The sequence below is a fragment of the Cydia strobilella genome, chromosome 3 (assembly GCF_947568885.1).
Source record: "Cydia strobilella chromosome 3, ilCydStro3.1, whole genome shotgun sequence".
Classification (NCBI taxonomy): Eukaryota; Metazoa; Arthropoda; class Insecta; order Lepidoptera; family Tortricidae; genus Cydia; species Cydia strobilella.
In genome coordinates this window covers 20008740-20025393 of record NC_086043.1, presented here as the reverse complement: position 1 = coordinate 20025393, position 16654 = coordinate 20008740, and the positions used below count along the sequence as shown (strand labels likewise).

The 16654-nt window shown below is 36.3% G+C and overlaps 1 protein-coding gene across 2 annotated transcripts in view; it reads right to left on the bottom strand.

The window, feature by feature from the left end:
* Positions 1 to 3366: 3366 nt before the first annotated feature.
* LOC134756082 (syndecan) overlaps positions 3367 to 16654 on the bottom strand; it is a 524733-nt gene continuing 511445 nt past the window's right edge. Inside the window, exons 2-5 of one of the 2 annotated variants that reach the window (XM_063692890.1) lie at positions 12027 to 12306; positions 10028 to 10152; positions 9424 to 9550; positions 3367 to 8492 (exon numbers count right to left, since the gene is read on the bottom strand). In XM_063692890.1, the coding sequence (XP_063548960.1) occupies positions 8320 to 8492; positions 9424 to 9550; positions 10028 to 10152; positions 12027 to 12306 (705 nt within the window). In that variant the 3' untranslated portion in view covers positions 3367 to 8319. Of the gene's footprint in view, positions 8493 to 9423; positions 9551 to 10027; positions 10153 to 11009; positions 11240 to 12026; positions 12307 to 16654 lie in introns of those variants that run through there. The other variant, XM_063692891.1, reaches the window with a different exon arrangement.

The window sequence follows — 16654 nt, the reverse complement described above, 5'->3', positions numbered from 1 at the left end:
TATCACTCATTTTTACAGGGAAACTTATACCACTAAAATTTAACTTATTTTGATGCTGCAAATATGATTTAGTTCTGTTTGCGTTTTTTGCAACAGGAAATAACCCGGACAACAAAGCCCATTTAAGACATTGGTGATCGTTATTTTGCACATTTATCACTGCCTTTTTACTTTTTATGTCTTTTGGCAAATCCAAATAAGATGATCCTTTGAAAGGATTAAATTTGTTGACATTCATGTCCACAAATAAAATCTTTTTCAAAGACCAACCACTATCTTTTTTCTCGAATTCACTCATGCGCGTACACAAAACATCTCTTACTTTTTGAATAAGCGGTTCATAATCATCCCCCATGCAAAAGTTATAATTAAAACTTTGAAAATCAAACACGTTTTTTAAGTCTTTGGTTTCCTGCACAAACTCAGCATGAACTATAAAATTAACATTAATCACGGTTAGCTCATCTAAACATTCTTTGATTAAAGTGTGAATTTTATTCTGTATCACATCAAAAAATAATTCGGGGGTTTCAAATTCAATTTCTTGATTATCTGATCCTATTCTGTAAGTGCGGATTCGACATCCAAATGCAGAGTTGATTAAACTAACATTGCTTAATTCATGGGTGTTGTTTTCGATGACTGTGTTCTTGTGAATATTACTTTTCAAATGATTTGAAAAATATCGCAGTCTTACCCAAATATTACACGCCTCGCATAATTTCTTTTCTTCATCATTCTCCGAAACGTGAACTACACTAGAAGGTCCTGCTTGCGCAATGTCCGCTGCTTTCCTTTTTATCCCCCCTCCAGATTGGTGAATAACACTAGTACAAAAAAGACACATTAATAAAAAAATCGAAATAAACGTTTCACAAAAACTTAGTAAAGATAAGTATAAGATTGCTAATGCTTACCTAGTTTTAGAGACATCATTTTCGATTTGATCATCGTTTCCTTCAAAGTCACATAATGTCCAGAATCGTTGCGATATATCTTTTATAAATTCAACGTCTTCCACTTCAAGGCACATATTAACCATCTTGCAATCCATGCTGTCTTCATCCTCGAAAAATGTACTTTTAACATCCTCTTCAGATATTTCATCCATGATCGAAACGTAAATTGTATAACCATTGAGTGCACTGTGATGACTCAAATATAAATGATATGCATTAAGTTTTTATGAGATGTTATATACACAAACTTGAAAGTGTGTAATATTTAGCTAATGAGATATCAATCATTACCTAATTTCGAAAAATGATTAGTTAACTAGTTTGTACTCTAATAAGTCTTATATAGATAATTATTAATTAGGCTTTCTCGTTAGGGTTTAACAATGAAGCATAAATAATTTACAAATTACAGCATTTTATGATTATTCATTAACATTGAATTGATATCTTCTACACTCTTCCGTGTCAGAAATATCTTTGGTTATTCCAAACAATAACTCTTTGGTTTTGCTGTAATGCTTATTTGACTCGTTGACGTAATACTTTGCACGCACCTCCGCAAACTTCCAGTGTTGGCTTGCATCAACTTTGGATAGCTTTTTGAGATCATAAATTTCTATTTTTATTAGATGTGTTGAATTCGCGCCATCGTCTTTGTTAGTAGATAGGTATTGTATACCCCCTTTGCAGCCTTTTCCGACTGTGGATGATGCATATTTCTTCTTCTTTAACTTTGGCTGATCAAAGAATCCATCGATATTGGACGTGTTTAATTTTCGCTTCACCGGCTCGCCTGGTACACAAGTTAGACTGTCCTCTGCATCTGACACTGGATAATAGTACTGCTTAAATGTATAGTCTTGATCATCGAAGACATTTGAGGTGGAGTTCTGCATCAAAAAACATGAGTTACTAATTGACACGATTTTACACAGTTATAAATTTACATAATTTCATGATTACACAGTTTTTAAATTCTTAGCATTAGAAAAACATTTGTAGTTAATAATAAGTGAAAATAATTGAGGACTTACCGACATATTGATGCCTTCTGTGATGTAGGAGTACAGCAGCGTGGACAGTCAATCGATAGTAGTATGAAAAAGAATTCGCCTCGGGCCTTTATATACAACTCTTGATCATTAAAAATCTTGTTTCAATACAGAGTCTTGTTTGATCATTGATATCTTGTTTTGCTTCAAAATACGTGGTATTAGCAATTATGATAAACCCAATTACTAAGTAGATTGTACATACATTAAAGTAACATTAAAATTCCATTGTGTGAATTAGAGATTTCAACATTGATCTTTGTAACGAACGTGAATATTGATTAAACCTAGATACTCAAAAAATAAAAATAAAATAGGTTAGGTTTGATTCGAACTGCGATGGTATTAGAGACAGGTTAGGTTAGGTTTGAACCGTATCCCCCTTGAACGTAAATATTTAATAAAACTATGTATTTGAAGAATTCTAAATATAATAAAAATTAGGTTAGGTTTGATTCGAACTGCGATGGTATTAGAGACAGGTTAGGTTAGGTTTGAATCGTATCCCCCTTGAACGTAAATATTTAATAAAACTAGGTATTTGAAGAATTCTAAATATAATAAAAATTAGGTTAGGTTTGATTCGAACTGCGATGGTATTAGAGACAGGTTAGGTTAGGTTTGAATCGTATCCCCCTTGAACGTAAATATTTAATAAAACTAGGTATTTGAAGAATTCTAATTGCCACCCTGTATATGAGTCTCAATACGCTATCTAAGATCAACACCCTACTCACTTTGTGATACGATGTGAGATAATTAACGAATGTAATTAGGAATGAGCATCATCATAGCAACGACCAATAGGAGTGCACCATTGAGAACCAAGATCCCTGCCCACTTTATAACTTCAACTAGGGGGGTGTGGCCTAATTAATGGATGTAATTAGCTAATGAGAATCATTAATGAACTCAACGACCAATAGGAGAGCACCATCTTGAGCCAACACCCCGCCCACTTGCTGACACCAAGTAACACCTGAGGTAGATAGTGTGGCTGCTAAAAAAAAGGTAATCAACCAAAACCAGGGCTGTTTGACCCCCCCAAGTTTGAGCCAGAACGCACGAATCCCTACTACTGCCGATTACGGCATGGAGCTATATATAATCCTATATGGGATATTTTCTATGAAAAGGGACCTTATTGTCGATGGCGCTTACGCTGCACAGCGTCGCGCGGCATTGTATTTACCTATATATCGGAGCATCGTTTATAATGGCGTAAGCGCCATCGACAATAAGGTCCCTTTTTATAGAAAATACCACATATATCTTCTTTGATAGTAGTTTTAGTTATTCTACAATGAATCAATATGATACCTAACAAAGGGTAAGAAATAAAATAAAACAACGCATTGTTCATAATAACCTGTATATTAAGTGTAAGGAGCATTATTTACAAGGTGGACAATAATAAGTTATGCCTAAACCATATCCTAGGCGTTAGTTTATACTAAACGCAAACCAAACCGACGACCGCAGTCATATCACTATCTCTCTCACTCCTCCCATGACCACGTAAGCGTGAATGAGAACCAAACCGACGACCGCAGTCATATCACTATCTCTCTCACTCCTCCCACGACCACGTAAGCGTGCATGAGAAGTCGTACGCCCCCGGTCGCCACGCCAGTTTGATTTGCGGATAGTATTGTTTGTGTTCCACAATATGAACAGTAGAATAACAGCAATATAGTCGCAGTACCAAGTGGCGACTAAAGTTTTAATGCCATCCCTTTCAATAACGCTGGGTCTGAACAAGCATAAAAGAGATAGCAGTATGACTTCAGTCGCTATTGGTATTGAGATTAGTAAAGATGTAGGTAACGTTTTTCTTTTGTCCGTTCAAGCTAACTGCGCCGACTTTGCAAGCTACAGAGTGTGGAGTGCCACAAAATATGACGCTTTCACACTTTGTCGCTGCAAAGTTGGTGCAATGTTAGATTAGAATCAATACTTAATAATACAAATATCAAAGCCATGTTAAAGCTTTTTCATTACCTATATTAGATGATATTAGGCCTCCTAATATTAGTCTAACTTACAGGTGGCGTGTCTAAAATTTGACTTTTGTATTATTAATGTCTCAAGTATGACATACGTAATGTCGTATTGTTGGACTACATAGTATACAGGGTGACATTTTAATCACCAGCCATACTGCGTAGTGACTTTATAGGTCATACTGAACAACTTTTATTATGGGACCAATGCCAAAGTGGCAAAAATGGTGATTAAAATTTCACCCTGTATTGTCCATTAGGTACCTACATCTTTTCCTGTCCACATTCAACAAATCACGTAAGAGAACAACAAATATTATTCTCAAAGTCAATCGCAATGACACTTCTACTGTTCACGAATCAAACTTCCATCATTCTGTACTATTAGAACCAGTATTTCAAAATTGTAACATTCATCCATTGAACTATTATTACTACGGCACAGAGAACCAGTATTTTGCGCCATAAGTTGTTGTTGTTTTGACATCAAATCATAGAAGCGGAGCGTGAATCTCGCGACCTAACGCGTAAGCGCCATGAATTTTGTGGCGATTTCATTGTTTGTTTGGCCTCTCTATAGTAATAATAACTCTATGCATAAATCAACAGTAAGATGGCAATTCTTGCATCCAATTTAATTATTTAATACGACTGATTCATATACACGGTGGCTAAAAAATAAGTGCATTCCCGTTGCCAGGGAGGTTTTGAAATTATACTGAGCAACTTTTACTATGGGATCAACACGAAAAAAAATTTCGCTGTATCATACATTTTGGCGGGTCCATTTTCTATGGGGCGGTCAATTTTTTTTTTCGCGATTTCGTGGTTGATCCCATAGTAAAAGTTGCTCAGTATAATCCCAAAACCTCCCTGGCAACGGGAATGCACATATTCTTTAGCCACCCTGTATATTTATTTTATTACCTACTTTACTTAATAAGCGGGGTTTTCAAATTTATGTACTTATTATGTTCGTCCTCTATTTATTAAGTAAAGTAATTTTTGGAAAGGGCTGTACATATGATCGGCAAGCGTTGTGGTATTATTTCAAACAAACTATCCTAGGTTGTGACTTTGCTGTCATAATTATGGTGTTTAAATGTGACGTTTTCAATCAAAAGGTACCACGATACGAATAACCTGTCAGAGCGTCCTTTTGGCAAGCGACAATGTGGTACCTATTGATTGAAAACGGCACAAATATGCATTTTCATGATTATGTATTTGTGGCATAACTTTTCTGTAAAAATACTTCGTGTAACCTTACGATTTTATCAAAATTTCATTCTTAGGAAATATTGATAAAGTCATTTCCATTCAGTTTTCAATTATAATGTAAGAGACATCAATTTTGTCTACACAATTTAATCATTTAAGTTAAATTTTTAGAATTGTATCATGTCTCTTAATGTGGTTACTTCAATTTTCAATAATTATTATAGTTAAGGACTGTTAGATATATTTAAATATTTCAGTTTTAGCCATACTATAATTATTGTAGTATAATTATTTATGTATAAATTACTCAGTTTAAGTCTAAAAGAATTTACAATTACAATGTACAAATCCTTATACACTAATTGTCTCTTAGGTGAATACTAATTTAGATGTTCAAGTTTCAGTAAAATTATTACTTGGTTTTTTCTAAACATGTTTTAATTCGTAGTATCTAGTTAGTAATATTTGCTAATTTGTGGCATATCTCATTTCTTGTAGCATTAGACAATGCCAATGGCGTGTTAAAGTGCATCCACACCTCAGTTAACTTTTGTATTAGTAAAGGAACTAGGTAAGTCACCTAATGCGCGTTGCACGACTAAAGTTAACTACGTTGTGGATGCACCTTTAGCACATTTAAAAAACTGGATACATATAGTTTAAGTATCTATATTAGCATTCAAATAAGTGGCCTAAGAGAGCACTGGCTCGCTACTGCTTATAGTATAATATGGATCCGATAGGAATGTTTGGGATTTCTCAAATAATTGCTCTTCTTGGAGTAAACTGTTGAAAAATAATAACATATGCACATTAGCTGTTTATACATATATGTGCCATTTTCATATAAAAGAGTACTTATTGTCGGTTGTCAATAAGGCGCTATTTCAATATAGCTTCAATTTGAAATCAACCTTATCGACAAGCGACAATGTGGTACCTTTTGGTTGAAAACGTCACATATTATGTGTATATAGACATAAATAGGTACTGTTTTTTCCTGGACATAAGCTCAAGTCTTTATAAAAACTGTTCTTTGTAATTGCATTTGTGTTTCTCCCTTATTTCATACTTACAAATAAAAAGTACGAAATTTTCCACTGGTAAGTTTATGTATGTATTTAATTATGCAGTTTACAACAAGAAAATATATGGTTATCAACCACTACGATCCTAATGAAATGTCCAATACGTGCTTATAATTTCCCGAATATTTATAAATTCATTATGTTAAAGTTAGTTACATCAATTTAAATAAAATACCAAGTATTTAATTTACTAAACACAATAGTTGACCATCTATTGAATCCTTACAAAACATTATGTTAGTTTTTTTGCATAACAGTCATAAAACACATGCTTTAATTTACGCTAAATAAATTAATTGACTCATTAATTATTTGATAAATTAAAATTCATTTGGAGCCAACGCGTTACTATTTTAAATAAATTATTGAAGATGGCACAAGTGTTTAATAACTGAAGACAAATCACAAATTAGTAGAATTAAAATATATATTTCGTTGCACAACCATAATATCAAATTAACTGTTAAAAACTCTTTCCGTCACTGACAGGTCTCACGCTTTTGGTTGAAACTAAATGCATCAGACCAAGTTGGATGGTATATTCGGCAATGTCAAAGTAGATAATAGAAAAAACAAATAAAGACTAAATAATGAAATTATATTGTATAATTGAAAAACCTCAGTTCATAGCCTAAGTGACAAAATGTATTCATCTCGAAATGTATACAGTCAGCAAAATTAACGTCTAAAATAAAATAAAAATGTACTGGCAAAATTAATAAGTTAAATATAAAATTTGAATATGGGACATTGATACATATTCAAGTTGTTGAAATAATCTTGTAGTTCTTTAAAAATCATTTACTCACTGTATACATTTAATTTAATTGCTTATGCTAAAATATAACATTAATTAATATTATTCGAAACCCCAATTGCTAAAAGTGCAAAAAATAAAAGAATATTTACCCAAAATATTACAGTAACCTAAATACAAAAGGAACACCAAAAAGTACATAACATCAATATTTTGAAAGCCTCAATTTTTTAATTACAGCCAATATTAAATAAATATTTTTCAAAAATTTCGATGGTATATTTCATGGAAGCGATATGTAATAAGAATTCATTTAAACGTACACATAATAACCGATATGATCTATTTTCCTACACAATTATATTACACATACATCATAGACGAACAATGGACGTATCCATAGATATTTTTGAGATTTTTATAGTATGTAGAGTAGATCTACGCGTAGTTAGGCAATATACAGTTGAAGAGGAAGCGAATGGCACATTATTTTACAGACAACTCTAGAGGTACAAGATCTCAAATTCACCAACTACAGAATGATATCAAACACTCAACCACATTGGTCTCAGTACTTGAAGTCAGAAAACAATTGAAATTTTGCCTCAGTGATCGTTTCACAATTTCGTCCTACACTATGTTTCTACTTGATTCATACGTTCAAGTACAATCGTGTCATAATTTTTCAAATAAAAAGCGTCGATTTGATGTTTCATTGGTTTACAGAACAATTTTAGCCACGTTAACAAAAGAGCTACAAACAGAAGGAATTCAAAATTTGAAAATGGAATGACCGGCCAAGTGGCTATTACACCCACTATCCACAATTAATTTATACTCACATTATGAATTTACCATTCCTTTTAGGTAGTTTTATAAGAGTACGATGCAATCGCTCACTTATACCATTTCTCTCGGGTGGACATTTCCCAAGTTTTCTATACGTGTCCAGTTACATATCAATTTACAACTTACAAGTTGTAAAATCCAAAATCCCAAGCCAATACACGCGGAAATCTGTTTCTAGTGATGTTAAAAAGGCTTCCACGTGTATTATGAATACATTGTTACTTCCCAGCATACTTCTCGGTTGGAAGTTAGAAGAGTAGTGAGATAAGTGCGCGATTCCATCGTTCACCATCACCATTTTGATGCGGCATCAATTAATTGTAGAGTGGGAGCCAGTATGGGTCGGTCCGTCGACTAGTAAACACGTGGCAGGGTTTGTTCTGTGTGGTCTCACGCGTAGAACTCACGGTTGTTCTGTCCCTTGCCGTAGGAGGCGGCGGCCGGGCTCCGCTTGGGCTCGTCGAGCGCGTACGAGCCCTCGTCCTTCTTGCGCATGCGATACACTATGAACATCACCACGAGGATCGCGCAGAGGAGGCCGACTACAGCGCCGCCGATCACAGCTGGAATTATAAATAACAACGTGTTAGTAAAACCAAATATTTTAAAGTAAAGTTCCCAGCGTATCAATTGGGGACCACATAGTTACTGCGTGTCTTAAAATAGCCAACTGTAGTCCCACTAGTTCCAAGTACCCATTACCTGATTTAGTTACATTAGGGATATGGGGATAGGAGAAACGGCGAAACGGCTGGTGGATGGGACCGGGGATAAGAGGGCTGGCAGCTTCCTCGCCCAACGCTTGAGCATAGCGATTCAGCGAGGAAATGCTGCCAGCATCCTCGGCACCATGCCACAGGGGCCCAGATTTAGATTTTTAGTTTAGTTAATTTTAGTTTATTTGGATAGGGTTAACTAATCTGTTCTAGATACATATGTAGGTACATTTGTAAGGTTTCGTAGACGGCGATTCTTTTTACTTTGCCCAAGTCAGTTATTCGTTTGCATTTTGGTGTGATAGTCATCGCAATCCCGCGATCATTGGTGTATCGGTATCATTGGTTTGTTTACAAGAAAGACGATCTTATTGTTCAAGTCAGTCCATTTAATTTTACACAAGGTTTGAACGAGTCTAAATACAAAGATAATCCAAAAGTGTCAAACAAGCATAGAAATTTTGATAGCTACGATATCTTAGCTCTGTGTACATTCCTGGCTATTGTCCTCATGTCATTAGTCCATTAAGGAAATGCTACTGCGCGGTAAGAATGCCTAGCTGCGACATGAAGCTATACTAGAGCCAAGTTTGCCCAAGAGCGTTCAAGAATGCCCGGCTGCGCGAAGAAGCTGATGGCGCGGTCCTCCGCTTTGGCGTTCATTATGAACACCACGTTCAAAGATTGCCGTGATGATTGGCCTTGGGTGAAAGGCCTACAAAGTCTTGATCATTGCTCTCATGTCACTAGTCTACTATGAAAATTGTACAATACTGACCGGCAAGAATGCCCGGCTGCGCGAAGAAGCTGGTGGCGCGGTCTTCCGCCTTGGCGTTCATGATGAACACCACGTTGTCCTGCGGCCGCGACTCGGCGCCCACGTTAGTGCCCGAGGGGTCCTGGTCCTGGAATGTGACAAATAACAAGGTTTATATTCATATTGAAATAGATTTTATCTTGCTTTTTGTATGGCGTGATTTTCCTCCGTAATCATGTTTTTGTTGATATTTCGGAATGTAAATGTGTTTCGATGTGTAAACTTGATCGATCATCAGCCACGTCGTTGAGCTTTGTCTTGTATGTAATGTAATGTCTACTTTACCAGTAAGCCAGTAAACATTACTTGTTTGACGTTGTGGCCATCCTTTGTTAGCAATAACTACGTCGAAAAAATCCAGTCTTGCTCATCACCTTACAATCTCATCAACCAACCGCTTGATGAAGGAAACCTCCTTTTTGCATGTTACAAACGTAGGTCAATATGGAGATCTTCGGAACCGATCTTATAACAAATAACGCACGGGCTTGCGTGCGTAAGTTGATAAGAAAATCATTAAGACCAGTGCAAACATTTTTGGTAACAGAATTTCGGGTATACTTACCGTGCCCGGGTTGGTGTCCTCGCTGGAGATGCTGATGGGGTCCTGGTCGGGGCGCGAGGGCTGCTCCTCCCCCGCGCCGCGCGGGGTGTCCGCGCCGGGCCCTTGCTTCTCGTCGAGCACGCGAGCTGGAAACCGTACACAACTTACGTCAGAATTTAAGTCAGAAATGGTTTTTTTAATAAATGATAAACGCTGGTCTCGAAATCATAGCTCCTTGCCGAAACATAACTTTGTAAAACCTTCTTATCTTAACTAATGCCATTAGAAATTTAGAAAGTGTTATGGTATTATTTTCAACGATTAAGTAGGTAGGTATACCTAAACTTTCTCATGCATGCACACTCAGTATGCAGATTATAATTTTAGTTCTGTCGTTTCTTATATTTACAATTCAGTTTTTTATTAGGTTGATGATGACACTTAAAATATTTCCTAGAGGATTATGTATATTAGTCATTACTCTTGAGTTGTTAATGATGTCATGTTTTGATTCATAGGATTTTCAACTATTATATATTAACCTTTTTCTTTAGGAGGTTAAATACCTACGGGATTTATGCTTAATACATATTTCCTGTTTCTTCTGACACTGTTAATACGAGTATTTGCCAATTATACATAACTATAATAACTAAACGTGGAACTTCTATGATGACTTATGACATTATCATAGACTAAGAAATGAAAAATTATATTAAGAGATAAGAAAAATAGACGGTATTTCGGATGACGAAGACTTACATCCCAGGTTTCGGAGTTTAGAGGATAGGATGGTCACCGAAAGCACACATGAAGGTAATGAAGATCAAACATCTAATTACAAGACACGATGAACAGGCTCTAAACTAATGGATGAGTTCAGATGATTCGGGCTATATAACCGGTACATGCGAATGGGATGATTCAAATTTAATTTAACTGCATGATGACATCGATTCATGCAAAGAAAAAATATATAAAATTTTGCGAGCACTCCACTTACCGGCGCACTAGGTCCGCTTAAAACTCTACATTTAATTAATTAATAAACACAATTTAATTAATACGTTATTAATGGCATGTCAGTCGTCTCGCGCGTTTAGAAGGAAACTGAGTTTAGCGAATAGTTGATAATTGTGTGCCAATTGTATTATAATGTTAATTCAAGGTCAGTTGCCAGATAGTCGATGTTAGTAGGACAATATAAAAATTAAGTAGGTATTGTTTTCATTCAAAATTTGAGTCTCTCCATCTCTCTCTTATCTTTGCTTGTTAGTATTTATGGACCTACGTGTATCTGATAGTTACTGCGTTTATCAGACGGAATATGCAAATATTTTCCATCGCGTTGTGTCATTTGGCTAAAATAAATGTTTACGTAATATTATTTTTCAAGTAGAACATTGTTTTACTTGTTTATTTATAATCGCTTAGGGGTCATAATTATTTTAGTTGCATCAGTCCTGTCAATAACTTTTTGAAACTAAAGGATCACGTTAAAATTAAGAGGACATTAGGCTTAAGAGGACAGGACTACACTGAAAACAATTTTAACCCTTGTCACAAATCAAATATTGAGCTTAAAATGAGAAGTAGTTTGAATAGTTACCAAATAGTTACGTCTGATGATTATATTTAATTGTAGATCATTCGTTTAAAATATTACTTCTTACTTATATTCACGTCCATTCTATGCACTCTTCTTGAATGCACAGGAAGGTACTAAATGTTGCATAGTTAATTAAAATTGAGGTGGACAATTTCTAATCATGGATGCCGAACTCAAACCACTTCTCAGTCATAGAACTAGCATAATCACGCTAAACCTATTTATATAACTACATATTAATTCAATTCATCTTCTTTTGATTCTTTCTTTAGAACACTGTCCGAAGTCCGTTTTGTGCAAGAAATATTCTACTTCAATCGAAATTTTCCCAAAAGGAGCATTAAATAGCGTGATTGAGCAAGTTCTTATCCAATAAACTACGCAAAATAAACACATGCAAGCGCTACTCACGATCTACATAATCTGGCGCTACAGTTTCCGGTACTATCGGCGTTTCTGTGGTGGTGGTGGTGGGGATGGTTTTCGGGAGGTAGTCTTCGTCATCCGTCAGCGTGAGCCGGCTGTCACCTGAGCCGCGGCCGTCCTCGTCGTCGGGCCCGGGTCCGGGGCCCCAGCCGGAACCGGAGGACTCGTCGATCTCTAGCCCCGAGCCGTCATCGTCGATGAAAAGGTCCCGGTCGGACGCGAGTGGCTCGTGATCGTGGAGAGTGTCGGCTTCTGCGACAGGTACCTGGAATTTGAGAATTTATGGTTTAATATAATAAAGACTAGAAAATACAAGAGGAGTATCTACTAATTGGACATCTGACACGACCTGTTCCTTTAAGAACATCATAGAAGGAAAAGTAGAGGGAAAGAGAAGAAGAGGAAGACCGAGTAAAAAATATTTCAACCAAATAAAAGAAAAGGTTCAGGTCGTGTCATACCAGAAGTTTAAGTTGGCAGAGGACCGGACGAGATTGCTCCACGGACAAGAGCAAAGCTCTTTGTCAAATATAAAGAAGATGGTTAATATGGCAAAAAGGTGTAACTATGATCTGGTCGTACAGTAAGATCCAGTTGCACCAACCACATTTAACAGACTGATCAACGTCACGCAGCAGAGATCTATAAAACATCTCATACAATTCTCAGACAATAAAATTTAGCCAACGCTTTAACGGTGGCAAACGATTTGGTGCAACCGACCCAAAGACTAACAATTGTGGTAAAATTGGATGGCCTCAATAAGCAAGATGTTAGTTTGCTCTCTATAAGTAAGATGAGGATCTCATCTGATGGTAGTTTAAAGGATCCGCAGCTTGGAGCTGGCGTAAGCTAGGAAGACCACGGAGTTGTTTCTTGCGCAGGAGGATTACTTTTTTGGGTCGTCCAGATACTTTAGTCAGATCTGGACGTGTAAGGTCAAGATGATATGGAACCGTTGGATGAGAGTACCGTAAAGCTTAGTATAGGAATTCCTAAAAATTTGTTCATCTAATCTAGGTAAAACATAAACATAGTTGGTCAAACCCAATTGCAATAAGAACAAAAAAAACTATACTCATCGTTTTCTTTTGGGTGCTAGTACTTAAGACAAAGATGTATGATTCTCTCTGTCTATCTTTGAAATGAGACAGTCCTTTGACAAACTATATAACTGTAATGTCTGTAATATGGCAATTAGCCACTTTCAGTGTCTTGCAGTAATATATTGGTTTACTGCAACATAAACGCATATTGCTTGTGTCAGCTCAACCTAACGTGTATATATAGGCAGGTTTTTATAGAATATACGGTCTTAATCTATCACACTTAAGGTGCTTCACTATATACTCTCTGCCCCTGCTCGAGACGATATATTTGATGGCGATCCTGCCAGGATAAAGAGCTTTTTTTATATAAAGATATGTACATAGTTCTACGTAGACGCCAAATACGCCCTTATCAATGACGTCACAATCTCCAATGCCAGCACTGCACTTTTACGTCACTCGTTCTGCGGCAAATTCTGCAGTAAAAACATAAATACATCTAGAAAATTCTAGAACCCCTCATTATAGTTATTCTATTTCTATTCACAGTCCGTCACATGAATAACGCAGCATCTGTCATCTTTAATGAGAGCAGACGACCTAATTTCTTCCCCTATCTATTGACATTTAAATTGCACTGACCTCAATTTTCTTGCAAAGAATCTTATATTTTAATCCACTGCAGTTGCATTAGAAAGCTGTATAATAAAATAAAACACTAACAACACAGAGATTTGGGTATACGTTATCAATGAATGAGTCCAGTCATGAATGGCTCATAGGTACAACACAAAAAACTCACCTAGGTGCTTCTGTGCAAGATAAAACAGTTTTTTTTTAAATATTAGGCCAGATTACGAGTATATGTTTAATTTTGGGATAATTCCGTGTTGTGGCAGTGGTTGGGTCGGTTAGCACTTAGCACGAGTTGTATGTTGACCCGCGGATCGATAGGCCGTGCGGGGCGGGGGTGGGCGGGGGAAGCCCGGGCTCCTTGCCGGTCGCCGGGATACGGACCTATGGAGGCTTGAGAGGAAAATGTTTTCGAGGTTTCCCGGTAGAGCGCGTTGTAATTAATTTGTAAGAATAGGACTTTATTTATGGAATTAGGATATGTATTTTTCTAAATTAATATAAACTGTAGATCCCAAAGTTTAATTTCTACGCTGCCTACTGAATAGGAATCCGTATTTGTATTAGCGTTTCAAAGGTTTTTATAAAAAAGCGTAGGTACTGTTATTTGCTTTATATGTAGGTAATGTGCCGAAGTTTAGTCAAAGGTCCCACTTTGTCGCTTAAGGAGTTAAGGACGAGATTTGCTTGTATCTTTATACGAATAACCTGTCGAAGCGTTCTTATGGCAAGCAATAGTGAGACTTTTTGCTTGGAAACGACACATATCTTAAATTGAGGTAAAGGGGCCCACTGACTATCAGTCCGCCGGACGATATCGGCCTGTCAGTTGTTCGGAACTGTCAAATTTTTGTTCTAACTGACAGGCCGATATCGTCCGGCGGACTGATAGTTAGTGGGCCCCTTTAGAGACAAATTATCGATTTGTGGTAAAGTTTGTATTAAGTATTTTTATACGTTTTTTCTTGTAAAATAAGGTATTGTTTATCATCACTATACATAGTATAAAACAAAGTCGCTTTCCGCTGTCTGTCCGTCTGTTATGCTTAGATCTTTAAAACTATGCAACGGATTTTGATGCGTTTTTTTAAATAGATAAGAGTGATTCAAGAGGAAGGTTTATATGTATAATTTGTAAAGGTTTCGTGTAAATTAGTTGAACTACCCGTGCGAAGCCGGGGCGGATCGCTAGTATTTAAATAAAACAAGGTTATGCTTGTAGAAATACACATGTCTATTAAAAATGTAGGCAGTGTGGGAATTAATACTACAAAAAATAAAACTGAAGCTTTAAACTAAAACAATAAAATAATTATTCTTCATGAAATGTACACATTATTTATCGGACGCATTTTTAAAATATGACTGACTCGAACGTAAAAATAAATGTACAATTAGGCCAGGATTACACTTGTAAGTTTTACTTACGTAAGTAGGGACAAAGCTATTTGCTAGAATGAGATAACGATATTCATATCTCATTCTGTAGTATAGCTGTGTCCCTACTTACGTAAGTAAAACTTATAAGTGTAATCCTGGCATTAAATACATTCACCATTTACCGCAAACAAAAATGCATAAAATATTTACACCGGTCCAAATTACACGAAGGTATTTTACCTTGTAAACAAAAATAAATTTCCAGTAATGAAAGTAGCCATTTTGAGATCGTCGATGGGTTCGATCGGGTATTCCCGAGTGTAAACGGGAATATTATTTATTGCCCACTGACCTGCAAGGGTCTAACCTATAGTCCTATACCTATAGGTATATTACACGGTAAATGTATACGCCAAATGGGCCTACGTTGGACGCCACATAGGTCGACGCTCAGCAGGTCGTTCAAGTACCGCTGGAGAGACCAAGTCGAGAAAGATCTACGCGCCCTGCAAGCAGAAAACTGGGAGGAGATCGCACAAAACAGGACGTGTTGGCGCCAACTCGTATCGAAGGCCAAGACTCACTTCTAGTCGCTGAGCCAGCGGAGTTAGTTAGTTCTACATTTTTATTATTATGACTTTGAAGTAGTGTAAATGAAAGTTAGACGAAATCAAATTTCTCCAGAAATTTCTTCAAAACAAGTGACAATTTCTCTGAAAATCGACTTAATTTCAACGTAATTTTGATACTTAAACAATCTACAACATTTGCTGAAACTATTCTTATACATCAATTTGTATAATTTACCACCATGATTTTTTGATGAATTTTTAAAAACTGCCTCTTCTCTTCATGCATTACCGGTGACGCACGCTCCCGACCTCATTATTAAAAGGCAAGATGAGAAGACGTGCTAATAGAAATCAATACTTGTTATTTAGATATTACGTAACAAAACGTGTATAATTTCAACGACTAAATCTATCAATTTTACATTTTTGCTCCAAAATCGACTACGGCCTCTTAAAGGTATCGCCAGATACTGATTGATTACAAGGGGAGATTTAATATCTACTGACATCGAGCGTGCCGTGGTCTTCTACTCAGTGCCTATTAATATATTTATAAATATCTATCGTTACGCGGCCGCGCAGCCAACTCTATAGTAAAAAACCGGCCAAGTGCGAGTCGGACTCGCGCACTAAGGGTTCCGTACCATTACGCAAAAAACGGCAAAAAAATCACGTTTATTGTATAGGAGCCCTACTTAAATATTTATTTTATTCTGTTTTAGTATTTATTGTTATAGTTAGCGGCCGGCGGGCCGGTCTCTGGAATAATAACTAACGTCTACCACGTTAAACATACTACATTACTACCTATTTGTCTTACGCAAAACATACGTATTTAGGTTATTTAAGTACACACATAGAGTAACTTATACTAGAGCGGTACTGTCATAGTAAATTTTGTAACCCCAGTAAATTCACTGCCATCTGTCGACACACTTTAAAACTAAAATTGAAGATTTGTAAAAATACGATAAAATGA